Source organism: Heterodontus francisci, unplaced genomic scaffold (assembly GCF_036365525.1).
Source record: "Heterodontus francisci isolate sHetFra1 unplaced genomic scaffold, sHetFra1.hap1 HAP1_SCAFFOLD_58, whole genome shotgun sequence".
Taxonomy (NCBI): Eukaryota; Metazoa; Chordata; class Chondrichthyes; order Heterodontiformes; family Heterodontidae; genus Heterodontus; species Heterodontus francisci.
In genome coordinates, this window is record NW_027142006.1 from 5,101,620 (window position 1) to 5,120,860 (window position 19,241).

At 46.2% G+C, this 19,241-nt stretch overlaps 2 protein-coding genes across 2 annotated transcripts; both read left to right on the top strand.

Annotated features, from left to right (window-relative positions):
* Positions 1–7,279: 7,279 nt before the first annotated feature.
* Positions 7,280–7,648, top strand: LOC137365871 (histone H2B 1/2-like; the record flags this gene model as incomplete). The annotated part of the gene is made up of 1 exon (XM_068028115.1): positions 7,280–7,648. A coding segment is annotated over exon 1 (369 nt), but the record flags the coding sequence as incomplete, so codon positions are not given.
* An 885-nt stretch (positions 7,649–8,533) lies between these two features.
* LOC137365848 (histone H2AX-like) lies at positions 8,534–8,902 on the top strand (the record flags this gene model as incomplete). The annotated part of the gene is made up of 1 exon (XM_068028090.1): positions 8,534–8,902. A coding segment is annotated over exon 1 (369 nt), but the record flags the coding sequence as incomplete, so codon positions are not given.
* Positions 8,903–19,241: the final 10,339 nt, after the last annotated feature.

Below are 19,241 nucleotides of genomic sequence, written 5' to 3' on the forward strand. Positions count from 1 at the left end.
AGTTAAAAACCTGTTTCCATATTCCACTTTTACTGTCACAAATTCCGGGCGCTATTTCACAAGCAGATTTAATTTGTCAATTGTTGTCAACTGTTCGAACTGGCGGTAAACAACTCTGTTCAGCAATCTATAATGGGACAAGTAACTCAAACTCCGTGTGGAACAAAGAACGAAGAACAAAGAAAATTACAGAACAGGAACAGGCCTTTCGGCCCTCCAAGCCTGCGCCGATCCAGATCCTCTTTCTTAACATGTCGCCTATTTTCTAAGGGTCTGTATCTCTTTGCTTCCTGCCCATTCATGTATCTGTCTAGATACATCTTAAAAGACGCTATCGTGCCCACGTCTACCACCTCCGCTGGCAACGCGTTCCAGGCACCCACCACCCTCTGCGTAAAGAACTTTCCACGCATATCCCCCCTAAACCTTTCCCCTCTCACTTTGAACTCGTGACCCCGAGTAATTGAATCCCCCACTCTGGGAAAAAGCTTCTTGCTATCCACCCTGTCTATACCTGTCACGAATTTGTAAACTTCAATCAGGTCCCCCCTCAACCTCCGTCTTTCGAATGAAAATAATCCTAATCTACTCAACCTCTCTTCATAGCTAGCGCCCTCCATACCAGGCAACATCCTGGTGAACCTCCTCTGCACCCTCTCCAAAGCACCTACATCCTTTGGAAGTAATAAATTATGGACAATTGGTAATTCCCCTTCACACAGGCTTCAGGGAGACAGTGAGAAGTCACTGAAATAGTTGCTTAAACATTTTAAATAGTTGCCATTCCTGTTACAAATGTTTTGGAATTAGACAGTAATCAGCCCTTTCACAGAGACTGTGGGTGGCTCTGAAAAGAGCCTTTGGCTTATGAGATGACATTTTGGCCGCTTTACTTTTTCTGGGAGCTCTGAGCGCTGGTTTTTTTGGGCAGCAGCACGGCCTGGATATTAGCCAGCACCCCGCCCTGTGCAATGGTCACCCCTCCCAGCAGCTTGTTGAGCTCCGCGTTGTCGCGGACGGCCAGTTGCAGGTGTCGGGGGATGATGCGGATCTTCTTGTTGTCCCGGGCCGCGTTACCGGCCAGCTCGAGGATTTCAGTGGTTAGATACTCGAGCACAGCAGCCAGCACCCACAGGCTCAGCATAGTTGCCCTTTCTCAGGAGCCTGTGTACACGGCCCACTGGGAACTCCAGTCCAGCCCGGGAGGAGTGAGACTTGGCCTTGGACTGAGCTTTCCCGCTGGTCTTACCTCTTCCTGACTTTTTTTATTTCCAAAATATACTTTATTCATAAAAATCTGTAAGAAAAAACAATACAGAACAGTTCCAAACATCATCGAGTCAGACAATACAAAGAGTGCAAAGGAGATCAGTTTCCTTCAATACAGGAGTGAGTTGCCTCACAACCCTTCCATTTCATTTTACGTACCATGTACATTTTACAGCAAACAAATATTTTCCCGATAAAGTTCGAGGGGTTTTCTATGGATCCAGCCCCTCAGTTCAGCTTGGTGGGGGGACCTTACACAGTGGTGTTTCCCCATTGAGCCTTTGCTGCGGCTGCCCCAAGCTTTAGTACGTCCCTCAGCACGTAGTCTTGGACCTTGGAATGCGCCAGTCTGCAACATTCGGTCGTGGACAACTCTTTGTGCTGGAAGACCAGCAAGTTTCGGGGGGCAGACCAAATTGATAGTCCTCCAGCAGCAGTTGATGTTTATCTCTGTGTATGTCCCTGGGAACAGCCAATACAGCACAGACTCCTGTGTTACAGAGCTGCTTGGGATGAACCTCGACAAAAACCACTGCATCTCTTTTCACACCTGCTTTGCAAAGACACATTCCAGAAGGAGGTGGGCAACCGTCTCTTCCCCACCGCAGCCACCTCAAGGGCATTGTGCGAAGGGTGAGAGACTTCGGGCGTGCAGGAAGGATCTGACGGGGAGGGCTCTTCTCACCACCAGCCAAGCTACACCTTGGTGCTTGTTTGAAAGTTCTGGTGATGAGGCATTCTGTCTAATGACTTTGGCAGTCTGCTTGGGGAACCATCCAACAGGATCCACCATCTCCTTTTCCCGTAGGGCCTTGTGGACATTCCATGCAGACCACTGCCTGATGGGTTGGTGGTCAAAGGTGTTTTTCTGCAGAAATGTTCCCACGAAGGATAGGTGGTACGGCACGGCCCAACTGGATGGAGCGTTCCGCGGCAATGTGACGAAGTCCATCCTTCTCAACATCGGGTACAGATAGAACCTCAGCACATAGTGACACTTGGTGTTTGCGTACTGGGGATCTACACACAGCTCGATGCAGCCGCACACGATGGTAGTCATCAGGATGAGGGCAATGTTGGGTACATTTTTCCCGCCCTTATCCAGAGGTTTGAACATCGTGCCCTCCAGACCCGGTCCATTTTGCATCCCCAGATGAAGTGGAAAATGACTTGGGTGACCACCAGAGCGCAGGAGTGGGGTATGGGCTAGACCTGCGCCACATACAGCAACAACGTGAGCACCTCGCATCTGATGACCAGTTTCTTACCCATATTGGAGAGAGATCGCTGCTCCCACATGCTCAGCTTATGTTGTACCCTGGCTACTCACTCCTCCCAGGTTTTGGTGCACGCCCCGGCCCTTCCGAACCATATCCCCAGCATCTTCAGGTACTGTGACCTAATGGTGAAGGGGACAAAGAATTGGTCAGCCCAGTTCCCAAAGAACATGGCCTCGCTCTTGCCCTGGTTAACTCTGGCCCCTGAGGCCAGTTCGAACTGGTTGCATATGCACACAGACAGCAGGTCCAAGCAGAACACGACGACGTCATCCATGTACAGGGAGGTTTTAACCTGAGTGGCTCTGCTGCCTGGGATTGTCACCCCTCTTATGTTCACATCCTTCCTAATATACTCAGCAAAGGGTTCAAACAGCAAACAAACAAGACCGGGGAGAGAGGACAGCCCTGTCTGACTCCAGATTGGATCGGAAAACTTTCTGATTCCCACCCATTGATTGAGACAGCGCTACTGATGTTTGTGAAGTGCAGTTTGATCCAATTGCAGATTCCCTCCCCAAACCCCATTTTGGAAAGTACATCCATCATGAAGGTGTGCGATATCCTGTCACAAGCCTTCTCCTGGTCCAGGCTGATGAGGCAGGTGTACACCCTCCTGTCCCGTACATAGGCGATCGTATCCCCGAGTTACGCGAGACTATCAGAGATCTTCCTGCCGGGTACAGTACAGGTCTGATCAGGGTGAATCACCAACTCCAGAGCGGACTTGACTCGACTGGCTATGACTTTGGACAGCATCTTGTAGTCAAAATTAAGTAGTGAGATGGGCTGCCAAATTCTTATTCCTGCCCTCTCCCCCTTCCGCTTGGAGATGAGGGTGATGATGCCTTTCCTCATGGATTCTGACATGCTGCCGGCCAGGAGCATACTCTCGTATCCTTCCAGCAGGTCTGGGCCGATCCAGTCCCACAGGGCCGAATACAACTCAACCAGTAAGGCATCGCTTCCGGGAGTTTTACTCGTCTCAAAGGACTTGCCGGCCTTTGTCAGCTTGTCCAGAGTTAGCGGCATGTCCAGTCTCTCCCTCATGCTATCATCTAAGACAGCTGTGATAGATCACAGGAAGCTCTGCTGTCTGTGCGCTTCGTGTCAGACAGCCCGGCATAAAAGGATTTGCTAATTCTTAGTATGTCGGACTGCGAAGACGTTACCGAGCCATCCTCTTCCTTCAGGCTTCTGATGAAGCTGTGTGAAGCTTTTGGAAGAGGTAGTGCAAACACATCTCATCCTGTTCGATGGAGTGGACTCTGGACCGGAAGATGATTTTGGAGGCCTCTGTGGCAAAGAGTGAGGCCTCCTGACTCTTCACCTCATGGAGGGCCTCCTTGACCTCGACCTCTATCGTCTGAAACACATGCTAAGTGCCAGATGCTGAAAGGTTTTTTTTTTAGATTAGAGATACAGCACTGAAACAGGCCCTTCGGCCCACCGAGTCTGTGCCGAACATCAACCACCCATTTATACTAATCCTACACTAATCCCATATTCCTACCAAACATCCCCACCTTTTCCTCTATTTCCCAACCACCGACCGATACTAGTGACAATTTATAATGGCCAATTTACCAATCAACCTGCAAGTCTTTTAACTTGTGGGAGGAAACAAGAGCACCCGGAGAAAACCCACGCCGACACAGGGAGAACTTGCAAACTCCACACAGGCAGTACCCGGAATCGAACCCGGGTCCCTGGAGCTGTGAGGCTGCGGTGCTAACCACTGCGCCACTGTATAGGTTGATTACTGCACTCACAGTATCTCAGCCTGAGTCATCTAAAGGAACCTAACACACAAATAGTAGCACTGAGAGATTGTGAAAGAGTCCAAAACTCAGAGTACCAGACACTGACAGACACAATCTGAAAACTACACACACATGGATATAGAATTGGCTAACTCACAGGAAACAGAGAGTGGGGATAAATGGGGCATTTTCAGATTGGCAAACTGTAACTAATGGAGTGTCACAGGGATCAGTGCTGGTGCCTCAACTATTTATGGCCTATATTAATAATTGCATGAAGGCACTGAGTGTTTTGTTGCCAAATTTATGGACGGTACAAAGATAGGTAGGAAAGCAAGTTGTGAGGAGGCCACAAAGTGTCTGCAAAGAGATATAGATGGGTTAAGTCAGTGGGCAAAAATTTGGCAGATGGGGTATAATACGGGAAAATGTGAGATTGTCTACTTTGGCAGGAAGAATAGAAAAGCAGAATATTACTTGCATCAGAGAGACTGCAGAATGCTGCTGTACCAAGGAATCTGTGTGTCCAGGTACATGAATTACAAAAACGTTAGCATGCAGCTAAGGCAAGTAATTAGGAAGGCAAATGGAATGTTGGCATTTTAGCAAGGGGAATGGAGTATAAAAGTAGGGAAGTTTTGCTATAACTGTACAGGGCATTAGTGACATCCCAACTAAAGGACTCCACACAGTTTTGGTCTCCTTATTTAAGGAGGGGGACACATGCATTGGAATCAGTTCAGAGAAAGTTCACTCGGCTGATTCCTGGGATGTTGGATTGTCTTTAGTTTAGAGATACAGCACTAAAACAGGCCCTCCGGCCCACCGAGTCTGTGCCAACCATCAACCACCCATTTATACTAATCCTGCACTAATTCCACATTCCTACCACATCCCCACCTGTCCCTATATTTCCCTACCACCTACCTCTACTCGGGGCAATTTTTATAATGGCCAATTTACCTATCAACCTGCAAGTCTTTGGCATGTGGGAGGAAACCGGAGCACCCGGAGGAAACCCACGCAGACACAGGGAGAACTTGCAAACCCCACACAGGCAGTACCCAGAATTGAACCCGGGTCGCTGGAGCTGTGAGGCTGCAGTGCTCACCACTGCGCCACTGTGCTGCCCTATTGTCGATGGCTGCCCTTGATGAGACAATGCTCGCTAGGGATGAGCAGTGATCACATCATCCAGTGGTTCGCCATGGATCTTGATATAGAGGGGCAGTGTCGGGGAGCAGGCTGGCAGAGGACCTTTGTCTTCCAGACATTTAGCTTAAGGCCAATTCTTTCATATGCCTCAATGAATGCATCGATCAGGGTTTGAAGCTTGGTCACTGGGTGTGCGCACCCGCAGGCGTTGTCAGCGTATTGCAGCTAGATGACAGATGTTGGAATGGCCTTGCTTCTGGACTGGAGGCAAAGTCAGTTCAATAGTTTCCAACTCGTACTATAGAGTAGATCGACTGACACAACAGCTGGTGGGCTGAAAGAACGCTGGAACTACAAAAACTTGCTGAAAGCCACGACACATGTGGCTTCTTCGGCACTGTCAAGATCATTCACGGCCCAAGTATCAAAGGACCTACCCCACTGAGAGCAAAGAATGGAGTGACACTGATCAAGGACAGAGAGGCAGTCAGCACTCATTGGAAGGAGCACTTTGAATATCTCCTCAATTGCGATGCCGTCTTTGATGTGAGTGCCCTTGACTACATTCCACAGCATGCTACCCACCATGACGTCAGCACAATCCCAGACTGACAGAGATTGACAGCTAAAAAAAAAATAAGGCCACCGGCATAGATGGAATTCCCACCAAAATTCGAAAATACAGCAGAGAAGCACTCTTGACACAAATACATCATCTCACGTCTCTCATGTGGAAGGAAGAGAGCATGTCAGGGATTTCCGAGATGCCGTAATTGTGACCATCTTCAAAAAAGGTGACAAACCCGACTGTAGTAACTACAGAGGGGCAGCCCTGCTGTCCGTCACAGGGAAGGTCATCACAAGAGTCCTTGTCAACCGCCTCCTCCCCATGGCTGAAGAGCTCCTACTGGAATCACAATGTGGATTCTGTCAATCAAGAGGCACAGTGAACATAATCTTCACAGCAAGACATTCCCAAGAAAAATGTCGGGAACAGCAGCAACCTTTCTACATGGCCTTCTCTGACCTGACAAAGGCCTTCATCTCTCCAAACTGGGAGGGATTATGGAACATCTTCTTCAAATTTGGCTGCCCGGAGAAATTCGGCACCATCGTCTGCCGACTGCATGACATGTAATCATTGGCAACGGACCTACCACTGACCTAATCCCAATGCAAACTGGGCTCAAGCAAGGCTGTGTCATCGCACCAACGCTCTTTTCCATCTTCCTCCCTGCAACATTCCACCTCATCTCCTCACACTCAAACACAGTACCAGAGACTGACAGATACAGAATGGATGTCACACTCACAGTACCAGAGTCTGTAATATACAGAATGAATCCCGACTGCACCAGAGACTGAGAGCTACCGAATTACACAACACGCTCAAACACAGGATCAGAGAAAAAAGAAATGAAATTAATTGCACGCTCACATGCAATAGCAGAGACACAAGGACACAGAATCAGCCAATATGTGTCTTCCCAACAACAGCCAGGACATTTCCAGGGAGCTTTACATAAGAAGCGGCTCTTTCAACAGAAACTGGGGTTGGAGACAGTCTTTGGGAAATATACTTCCTGATTGCAGGAAGGGTGTTTGTGATTGGTTGCAAATGTTTAATCTGATTGGATGGCGAAAGAAACCAATTAGAGAATTACAATATGAAACCTTTGTGACATCACTGCCAGTCACCCAATCACAATCTTTATTTTCCCCCATCCCTCATTAGCATAGAGCTGTGGGATTGTCTATTTAATCCGCACTCGGAAGGGGTTTGGTTTATTTCTGTGTCTGAAATTGAGACTGAAGATGGTTGAAGAGAAGAAGAAAGCAGCTCCTAAGAAGGGCGCCAAGAAAACCTTAAATAAACCGTCAGCAAAGGGCGGCAAGAAGCGGAGAAAGTCGAGGAAGGAGAGTTACTCCATCTACATCTACAAAGTGATGAAGCAGGTTCACCCCGACACCGGCATCTCCTCCAAGGCCATGAGCATCATGAACTCGTTTGTGAACGATATTTTCGAGCGCATCGCGGGTGAGGCTTCCCGCCTGGCCCATTACAACAAGCGCAGCACCATCAGCTCCCGGGAGACCCAGACCGCCGTGCGCCTGCTGCTGCCCGGGGAGCTGGCCAAGCACGCCGTGTCGGAAGGGACAAAGGCGGTGACCAAGTACACCAGCTCCAAGGAAAACTGCACAATGGACTGAAAAACATCCCAAACACAACGGCTCTTTGAAGAGCCACCCACAATCTCTCTGAAAAAGCTGCATCCGAACATCTCTATTAAATCACTTTAAGATAATGTATAATATAATAACGATCCCACTACTGTGTTTGTGTCTTCTGTCCCATGAACCCATAATGCGCTCATTCGCCTTTCCTTTTTTGCTTAAAGCTGTTATTTTTTTTGCACAGCCCCTGAATGACCGCTTTAACAGCTGCTTTCAGCGGGAAGAGTCAGACCTCCGTTCCTTCACTCTATTCCTGAAATGTGAACTGATTCATCATTTTATTAACAGTAACTCTCCGCAGTGTAACAGCCCAGAATGGGATCATTATAGAGCAGATTAAGGGCAGTTTGAGGATTCGATCCAGCTCCCTCTTTTCAGAGAAGGACACTGGGCTCTGATTGAAGATAAACTGAACGTTTCGCTTCAGGGAAATGCTGTGAACAGGGATTTAGTACCTCCCGGGACAGTTTGAAAGCGATTGTGGGAAGATCCACAATTTAAACAACATTTAAAACCCGCGTCTCTGATTGGTGACGAATGGAGTTGAATAAAACAAAATAAAGAGAAGGGATTTTAAATCTTTGACGAAGGATGACATTTATTTTAATCCGCTCCTTTCCGAAAATGAAATTGGCGGGCTTTTTGAAATTGACAAATTCTGTTTCTGAGGTTGTGGTGGGTAAATCCCGCCCTCTTCTGTTGTCAGTGACCTGATTGGTGATGAATATAGGCAAATAAGGTGAATTAAGTACCGACCAATGAGGAGAGTTTTCAGTCTGTAAGTACAGTAAATGCAGTGGAAAATATCCATTCTTCGTGAAAGAATTTGTGAAAATGTCTGGAAGAGGAAAGACCGGCGGCAAAGCTCGGGCCAAGGCCAAGTCTCGCTCCTCCCGGGCTGGACTGCAGTTCCCGGTGGGCCGTGTTCACATGCTCCTGAGAAAGGGCAACTATGCTGAGCGTGTGGGTGCCGGAGCCCCGGTCTATCTGGCTGCTGTGCTCGAGTATCTCACCGCTGAAATCCTCGAACTCGCCGGTAACGCGGCCCGGGACAACAAGAAGACCCGCATCATCCCCAGACACCTGCAGCTGGCCGTCCGCAACGACGAGGAGCTCAACATGCTGCTGGGAGGGGTGACCAGCGCTCAGGGCGGGGTGCTGCCTAATATCCAGGCCGTGCTGTTGCCCAAGAAAACCAGCGCTCAGAGCTCCCAGAAAAAGTAAAGCGGCCAAAATATCATCGAATAAACCAAAGGCTCTTTTCAGAGCCACCGACAGTCTCTGTGAAAGGGCTGATTACTGTCTGATTCCAGAATGTCAGTAACAGGACCGAATCAGATTTATTTACAATGTTCAAGCAACTATTTCAGTGACTTCTCACTGTCCCCCGAAACCCTGTCCAATGTATTACTTCCACACCGAATTTGAGTTATTTGTCCCGTTACATTTTGCCGGCAGTTACAGATGAGTAACCAATAATATTACAGATTAAAGCTGTTCGTAAAATATGGACATAACCATCCAAAATCTTGTTTTTTATTCCGCTTTTATCAGCACAATTTCCTGGCGCTATTTTACGAACAGCTTTAAAATGGTGCCAGGAATTTGCTGATAAAAGCGGAATATAAATGTTTTTTAATGGTCATACATGTATATATATATATATATATATATAAAACGATCAGCTTTGGATAGATTTTCCAGTAATCGCTTCTTTCCGATACTGAAATTGGCGGCTTTTTCGAATTGAAACTTTGTCAGGTCGACAATTTAAGCCAATGATTTGCTGCATTTTCCAATTCGAAGCTCTGTGATTGGTTAAGACATACGAATGGGAAGAGGGTGACCAATCAGAAGTGGGCTCGGGCTCAAACTGCGGGAATTTCAGGTCCCTGAATGATTGAGCTGAAACTGATCAGTTTCACAAACCCTGTCAGTTTCAGTGCAGGAAACACCGTCTCGGGGGAAATAACATCACAAGTGGGTCTGGTTCCAGTGACCGATTCAACGGCTGCTGCAAAACTCCCGGATTCTCTCATTGCATCGAAATCATTTTGAAATTCTATGAAAACAATGAGTGATTCTGGAGGAGTGATGTGGCTTTTCACTGAGGGCATGTGTCGACTGGGGAAATAACTAACTGGAGAGTCTCGGGCACTGTTTACACAGCACGTTTACAAAATCAAATCCACTGCACATCCTTGCTACAACTGAAATATCAAACTCGGGGATTCCAGTTTTGTATCCCGAACACAGCAGATTGATTGAACTGTTCTGAACAGCCTATCCCAGCTCCCATTTCCAGGTCACTGCTTTCTCTGTGAGGTGGTGGGTGGCTCTTCGAAGAGCCTTTGTTGTGCGTTTGCTGGAAAGGGTCAAGTTGTTCAACCGCCGAATCCGTAGAGAGTGCGGCCCTGCCGTTTCAGAGCGTACACCACATCCATGGCAGTGACCGTCTTGCGCTTGGCGTGCTCAGTGTAGGTGACCGCATCCCTGATCACATTCTCCAGGAAAACCTTCAACACCCCGCGAGTCTCCTCACAGATCAAACCCGAGATTCGCTTGACCCCGCCACTGCGAGCCAGGCGGCGGATTGCTGGTTTGGTGATGCCCTGGATATTATCACGAAGCACTTTGCGGTGCCGCTTTGCTCCGCCTTTGCCCAGTCCTTTGCCTCCTTTACCTCTGCCAGACATGATGATTCTTCACTCAGATCACTGCAGTACATGAGTAACAGAATCCTTCAGGATCCTTTGTATACAGACCCCCTGGGCCTGGCTGAGAAAGGCAGAGTGAGAGCAGGGAGTGGAGGAGACTGAGTGAGGATTAAACAGAGAGCGAGAGGGAGGAGACACTCAGAGTGACAGACAGAGAGAGAACGGCCCCTCATCTTTCAGATCCACCTCCAGTTTCCTCCGGGCTGCCAATTTCAAACCCTTTATTAACAGTAGAACCGAAACCCAGCTCTCCACACAAACCCTTCCAGACTCGGCATTCATAGTCAAAGCCTTTCAGAAAGCCGGAGCTTTTAAATATGGTCCCGCTACAATTAACACTCAGTAATGTTCCCACCGAAACACAATCCATTCGATACTAAGAAACCTCCTCAGTAACATCACCATTTCCACACACATCCGCTTCCAGCAGTTTACAAACACCTTATTACAGCTGTTTGGGGAATCTCCTGTGTTAAGATTGGAGTTGGAAAGCGGCCTTTACCCGGCAGTGTTATCGGCTCACAGTGAACCTGCCGACTGGTCGACTCAGCCATGGCCACAATTTCTATTATGAAGATTGCACCTTCACAGTCTACATCTAAATCTTCATGCAGTAAATGTGACTGTGCGTCAGCGATAGCATTCTCCTTTGAACTACGATATTCAATGTTACAGTCAAACAGTGAGAGAAGTACAGCCCACTGCAGCATCCTTGATACTGCCATTGTCAGTTTTGTAGACTTTGGTCCCAGAATAGCTATTAGTGGTTTATGATCTGTTACTAGCGTAAAGTTTCCACCCAACAAAATCTGGTGAAACTTTTTGTTTCCAAAGATGATTCCAAACACTTCCTTTCCTATCTGTGTGTAGTTCCAGTCACTCTTGGTCAGGGTACGTGACACAAATGCTCTGGGCTTCTCCTGACCATGATCCACAACATGACTGATTGCTGCTCCAACTCCATATTTTGAAGCTAGCTTCAGTTCACCATTTGTGTGGTAATGAATGTGTAGTGTGTCACTGGTCAAGCTTCTCTTACATGCATCATAAGCATCTTGTTGTGCTTTAGACCATTTCCATTTCACATCTTTCTTCAACAACTCATGTAGTGGAGCTAACACCATTGCATGCTCAGGCAGAAATTGCAAGTAGTATTGGACCATGCGTAGAAAAGATCTAAGCTCAGACACATCTTTTTGTCTTAGGGGCTTTGACCATAGCCTCTATCTTCTCTTTCACTGGCTGTAGTACTTTTCATTGATTATCAGGCCAAAGTACACCACCTCAGATTGTACAAAGGCACACTTGTTCTTTTTCAACTGACACATTGTGATCATTGAGCCTTTTTAACACTTCATCCAACACTTGAAAATTCTCTTCATTTGTTACAGTCATGATCAACACATCATCCTGATTGCACAAGCAATGTAGCACTCCTTGTAAAATCTTACCCATTGTAACTTGGAAGAAGTTTGGAGAAGGCTTCACACCGTACGGCAGCTTTATGTAGGAGTATAACCCCATGTGTGTGTTTATTGTGAGATACTGCAGATTCACTTGATTCACATTGAGCTGTGCATAAGCATGGAATAAATCCAACTTTGTGAATAGCTTGGATCCTGCTAAATCCGCATACAAATCTCGAGATCAGTAGTGGATACTTCTCATAATCCACTGCCTGGTTCATTGTGACATTGTCGTCCCCACATAGACTGATGGTTTTGTCTGACTTGGGCACAATGACAATTGGGTTTGCCCAATCACAGTGATCAGTTTTCACCAGCACACCATATCTCTCCAGATTCTTTTGCTCCTCTTCAACCTGGGTTTTGGAAGCATAAGGAAGCAGCCAAACTTTGCAATGTCCTGGTTTGGTATCAGGCCTGATTCAGATGTGAGCTTTCACACTGATTATGCCTTCATAGCTGTCCTCGAAAGTGTTCCTGTAACAATTCAATGCCTGATCAAGCTCCTTGGTTGTTTCAACTTGAAAAAACATGCTTCCAGTCTAACTTCAGCTTTCAAAGCCAGTCTTTCCCCATTATTATTGGTTTGTTGACATATCTCACTACCTTGTAGGGGAGAGGCTGGCATAGCAGTAATGTCACTGAACTAATAATCTCACGACTCAGACTAATGCCCTGGGGATATGAGTTTAAATCCCACCATGGCAGCTGGTGGAATTCAGATTCAATTCATTAATGAATAATATAAAATCTGAGCAGTGGTGCCATGCAACTATAATTGATTTTCATTAAAAACCATCTGGTTCACTCATACCCTTCACAGAAGGCAATCTGCTGTGCTTACATGGTCTGGCCTGTATGTGATGCTGGCCCACAACAATTTGGTTTACTCTCACCTGTCCTCTGAAATGACCTAGCAAGCAATTCAGTTGTCAAGGGCAATTAGGAATGGGCAATAAATGCTGGCCTTGCCAGTGATGCCTACTTCCACTGACCTAATTTTTTAAACAATGTGTAACTTGAGGGGCCTGCCCTTATGTTGGATATTGCACTCCATTTGCCCACACATTTCTCACACCTCACCAGAGTAGGTTTTCAATTGACTGGTGCTCTCAGTTTGACGGACATCACTGACTTTGCTCCCATACATTTCTCTACTCATGATGGAGCAATCCATGGTCGTAGCAATGTACTGTTTATTTACCAACAACATTATACAAAAGTCTCCATCATTTGAGTGATTGCTAGTGGCATAAATGCTGTCCAGCCCTTGCTCCTCTTTGGTTAGGCACTCTGGATTCACTTCAAGATTGTGAACTCCACCCTCATAACATCACTGTTTTCCATTACCACTGGAATTAGTTCCCTTTCCTTCTTTGGCCTCTGCTTGACAATTAAAACATTTTGCATTTCTGTACTGACCTGATTGGGCTGTGTGGTTGCCCTTATGGTGATAACGACACTAAACTGCTATCATTGGCACTCTTCTGGCTATGTCTGTCCACTTTAGACTTGGCTGAAGCACTTTAACAGTGGACAGAAGCCTGTACTAGTTACCTGTTTAGGACAAAATTCCCTAACATTCTTTGATGCCATCTCCATGGAAACAGCAATCTTACACACGATCTCAAATGTAAGATTTTGTGTGTTTAGTTAATTCGATTGGATTCTTTTGTTCACAAATCCACACACAAATATGTCTCATAATGCCCGGTCGAAGAATGTGCCAAAGTTGCAACGTAATAAAAATTCTTCACTGCCACAATATACTCACCAACTGCTTCACTACTTTTCTGATTTCTGGTTCCAAATTTATAGCATTCTGCTATCTCTAGTGGCTTAGGATTGAAATGTTCCTCCAACTTGGTGATTTTGTTTTGACTGGCACATATTTTGCTTTGTTCAGAGCAGGAAGCTTTGTTAGCATGTCATACACTTCCAGGCCAATTTCCACAAGCAAAATTGTTTTCTTTTGCTCAGGAATTGCCTTATTCTGAGTCTTGACCGCCTCACCTTCCAGTCCCAAAATATTCTTAACTCGAAAAACATGCCCATTCTTTCAATACAGGAACAGAATGTTGCTCAAACCCTCTCATTCGTTGCCATCTTTCAGCTGTATCCCATGAGTACAGCCAAATTTCCTCAATGAGCACGAAGACCGCGCGGTATCCTATTCAACTCAGGAGACAGTCTGAGGCTCAGGCTGTCCACAACCCATCTAAATTCTTCACTATCCGAGCAACTAAGTCACCAGGAACTGGCTGATCTTGTTTACTGCAGTCCCTGCTGCTGTTTTCTGCCTATATTTACAGACTTTATCTTCCCCTTGTTGCCATTTTCTCTATAATATTCAGGTGGGTCGAGCAGAAAAAATGGATACCAAATATGGCCAGTTTAAGGAAGTGTTTCTTCACGCCATTACGTCATCACGTCATGTGTGAATCACGTTCTGATCACTCCTTCCAAATGTCTGTCTGAATAAGTGAAAAACCCCCCTCACAATTATCAATGTCACCTTTCAGTGTTTTGTGGAGAAATTTCACGGCGTGACGTATGTCATTAATGTGTTCGTACAAATTTCAGAAAAATATGGAGTTGCAAATGATTTGCCAGGAAATCGTCTAAACATATCTCCATGTCTCCCACTCACTCGCAAAGAACTGCAAACTCACAGATTCAGAAAGAACCCGGAGATGGAAATCAATGTTCAGCACAGCTAGAAAGATCTGCACTAATCTGTAGCTCAAAAAACTCAAACACTGTATTTTGACCCTTTGACTTAGTTGGTCGAAGTCCCTCTTTAATGAACAGATCAATCCTGGATTCAAATCCCCTTTCAGCCTGACTGTAACTTGGTTTTCCAACTACTTTATTGAGCAGCACAATAAGACAGGACAGTAACAAAAGCAAAATACTGCAGATGCTGGAAATCTGAAATGAAAACAGAAAGTGCTGGAAATACTCAGCGGGTCTGGTGGCATCTGTGGACAGAGAAGCAGAGTTAACCTTTCAGGTCTGTGACATTTTATCAGAACTGCTGAAATGTTAACTCTGCTCCTCTCTGCACAGATGCTACCAGACCTGCTGAATATTTCCAGCACTTTCTGTTTTTATTTAAAACAGGACTCGATCTGTCTTTGCTGAGCGAAGGATTTCGGAATGGATGTTTGACGATTGTCCCTTCTTGTACAGAAATTCACTGCAAATACTATAAAGGTACCTCAGTCAACCACACCTCCTTTGAGAGAAATGTGTTCATCATTGCATTTGATCTGGAAACCACTCTTGACATTAATCTCACTGAATCAGAGGGTGACGGATTGTATCTGTCAGTGTGTTCACGTCACTCTGTGCTGCTTTCTACTGAGTCTGGGACACGATGCAAGGCGGAGGATTTGTCCGAGTTTTGGATTATATTGTCAGTTGAGAAGGATAAAAACTGAAAAGAAGCAAACAAGAAATCCTTGTCCCCAGATTTGAGAATCTGGAGATCCACTTTGGGAAAGTGAATCAGAACAGAATGAAGGAAGAACTGTCTGATTGCCCAGAAGTGATGAAGACACAGCTCAGTCAGCACGTTCCCCTGGTTTATGATGCTGGAACATTCCTCACACAGAAATTATTCAACTCAGTAAAAACATTCTTACAGCTGATAACTTTGCTACCAATTGAAGGACTGTCTAATGTGGTTATCAAGTCAGAGTGAAAAGTTTATTAAACTTGGTTCCATTCAATCCAGCTGTCATAAACTTTGAACCTTTATTCATTTTATAAACAGTATTTGAAGGGTCTCAGTAACAATGTTCAGTGTTGATGAGAGTAGGGTCTGGGTGAGAAACTGCTGAGTGTGACAGGGTCAGGACTGAATGCAGGAAGTTCTCTAACAGTCTCTCTCTCTCTTTCTCCCTGTCTATTGCTGAAGAGATTGAGTTCATTGACAACTGGCGGCTGCTGGTATTTGAATAAATGAAGTTCCTTCCAACCATTTTTTGATTGACAGCTACGAAGAACTTTTTTGTCCCAGGACACAAAAATGAACAGAAGTGGATCAGTGCAGGATGATTCTCGGTCTGTATAAAAGGGGTGTGATTTCAGCTGCCATGGTCCAGTGGTTAAAGATTTCAACATTGAAATCCACTGGACTTATCCCAGTTTGGTTTAAGTCCTGCTCACAGAAGATCTATTCAGTGATTTTAATTATTTTTAATCTTTAATCCTCTATTTCAACAAAACGCAGGCACTGAAATAACTCATACTCCTCACCATTGCTATCCATTATACAGGTAGTGGTTGCATGGTCAAATGGAGACACACTCGGAGGGGTTTGGGAGACGTTTCTTCTCGGGTTTTCGGGATCTTTTGGTCCACCAACAGCAACCGGATGTCTGCAGAGGAACTCGGAGTGCCAGGCCGCTCAGAGGACAGACTTCCCAGGATCAATTTTAATCAGGGGACAAAATATCAATGGAACAGAACATAAAAGGTCCGAGGATTGAAACTGAAATTCCTGATGTTTTGGAAGAAACCTGCAGATGTGGGACGTTAATATTTGCTCGGTGCAGATTCATTTTAGTTCGTTATTGTGTCCTGGGACAAACAAATGGCTGGCAGCTGTCTATCCAAAAAATAAAAATCAGAAGATTCTGGCAATTTCCACCCTGACAGCTCTCAGCAGTCTTGGTTCCATCCCATCCAGTCCTAATGACTTATCAACATGAAGTACAGCCAGCCGTTCCAGTATCTCCTATTTATTAGGAGTTATGTGCAAATGAATCCATTTGCAAATTATTGAAAGTGAGTGGTTTTATTGAAGAGGGTTTAAAGGAGGATGAGAGAATCGTGTGTGACAATGAAGTGGAATCAATGCAAGTAAAATTAGCAGGAACTGGAATGAAGGGGGTGGGGATCTCCTGGTCACATGGACTGATTGCAGAATTTTATAAAGATTTCTTTCATAGAGATTTCAACTCCATTTCATTTTTGTTATTTTTTTCGTGGGATGTAAGCATCGCTGGCAAGACCATCATTTATTGCCCATCCCTAATTGCCCTGGTTTTGGTGAGCTGCCTACTTGAACCACTGCAGTCCACATGTTATAGGTACACACACAGTGCAATTAGGGAGGGAGTTCCGGGATTTTGATATGCCCTCGGCAAAATAGATCCAAGTCACGATGTTGTGTGGCTTGGAGGGGAGGTTGCTGGTTGCAGTGTTCCCATGTATCTGCTGCTATTGTCCTTCCAGGGAATCAGGGGGAAATCTCTCTGCTGGTTGGTGTCATACCTCGCACAAAGGAAGATGGTTGTGGTTGTTGGAGGTCAATCATCTGAGCTACAGGACATCACTGCAGGAGTTCCTCAGGGTCGTGTCCAAGGCCCAACCATCTTCAGCTGCTTCATCAATGACCTTCCTTCAATCAGAAGGTCATAAGTGGGGATTTTCGCTGATAATTGCACAATGTTCAGCAGCATTCATGACTGCTCAGACACTGAAGCAGTCTGTGTAGAAATGCAGCAAGACCTGGACAATATCCAGGCTTGGGCTGATAAGTGGCAAGTAACATTCGCGCCACACAAGTGCCAGCAATAACCATCTCCAACAAGAGAGAATCTAACCATCTCCCCTTGACATTCAATGGCATTACCATCGCCGAATCCCCCACTATCAACATCCCAGGGGCTACCATTGACCAGAAATTGAACTGGAGTCGCCAAAATAATAATGTGGCTACAAGAGCAGGTCAGAGGCTAGGAATCCTGCGGCAATTAACTCACCTCCTGACTCCACAAAGCCTGTCCACCATCGACAAGTCACAAGTCAGGAGTGTGATGGAATACTGTCCACTTGCTGGATAGGTGCAGCTCCAACAACACTCAAGAAGCTCGATACCATCCAGGCCAAAACAGCCTACTTGATTGGCACCCTATCCACAAACATTCACTCCCTCCGCCACTGATGTACAGTGGCAGCAGTGTGCACCTTTTTAAAATTCATTCATGGGATGTGGGCGTCGCTGGCTCGGCCAGCATTTATTGCCCATCTCTAACTGCCCTTGAGAAGGTGATGGTGAGCTGCTGTCTTGAACCACTGCAGTCCATGCGAGGTAGGTACACTCACAGTGCTGTTCGGAGGGGAGTTCCAGGATTTTGACCCAGTGACAGTGAAGGAACTGCGATATAGTTCCAAGTCAGGATAGTGTGTGACTTGGGGGGAACTTGCAGTTGGTGGCGTTTCCATGCATCTGCTGCCCTTGTCTTCTAGTTGGTAGAAGTTGCGGGTTTGGAAGGTGCTGTCGAAGGACCCTTGGTGCGTTGCTGCAGTGCATCTTGTAAGAAAAATGGTGGTAGAGGTCGGGTGTTTGGAAGGTGATGTCTAGGATGTTAAACGCTGCTGCCACTGTCCACCAGTGGTGGAGGGAGTGAATATTTAAGGTGGTGGACGGGGTGTCGATCAAGTGAACTACTTTGTCCTGGATGGAGTCGAGCTTCCAGAGTGTTGTTGGAGCTGCATTCATCCAGGCAAGTGGAGAGTATTCCATTACACACCTAACTTGTGCCTTGTAGATAATGGACAGGGTTTGGTGAGTCAGAAGGTATGTTACTCAGAGAATAACATAAAAGGCTTTGCTATGGATACCCGCATAGGTCCTAGTTATGCCTGTCTTTTTGTGGTGTATGTCAAACATTCCTTTCTCCAGTCCTACTCAGGGCCCCACCCCCCAGCTCTTTTTCTGGTAGAATGATGACTGTGTCAGTGTCATTTCCTGCTCCTGCCCCGAACTGGAAAAATTCATCAACTTTGTTTCCAATTTCCACCATTCCCTCACCTTCACATGATCTATCTCCGACACTTCCCTTCCCTTTGTGACTTCTCTGTCTCCATCTCTGAGGATAAGGCTGTCCACTAATATTCATTCTAAGCCCACTGACTCCCACAGTTACCTTGACTACACTTCCTCACACCCTTCCTCTTGTAAGGACTCCATTCCATTCTCCCAGTTTTTCCATCTCAGGCACATCATTTCTGATGATGCAACCTTCGACAACAGCACTTCTGATGTGTTTTCATTTTTCCTCAACCGAGGATTTCCCCCCAGCTGTGGTTGACAGGGCCCTCAACCGTGTCTGACAAATTTCCTGCACTTGTACCCTCATCCCTTCTCCTCCCTTCCAGAACTGCAATCAAGTTCCACCCGACCTGCCTGCACATCCAAAGGATCATTATCCACCATTTCTGCCACCTCCAGCGTGATGCCATTACCAAACCCATCTTCCCCTCCCCTGTCAGCAATCCAAAGGACTGTTCCCTCCGTGACACCCTTGTCCACTCCTGCATTACCCCTGACACCTTGTCCCCTTC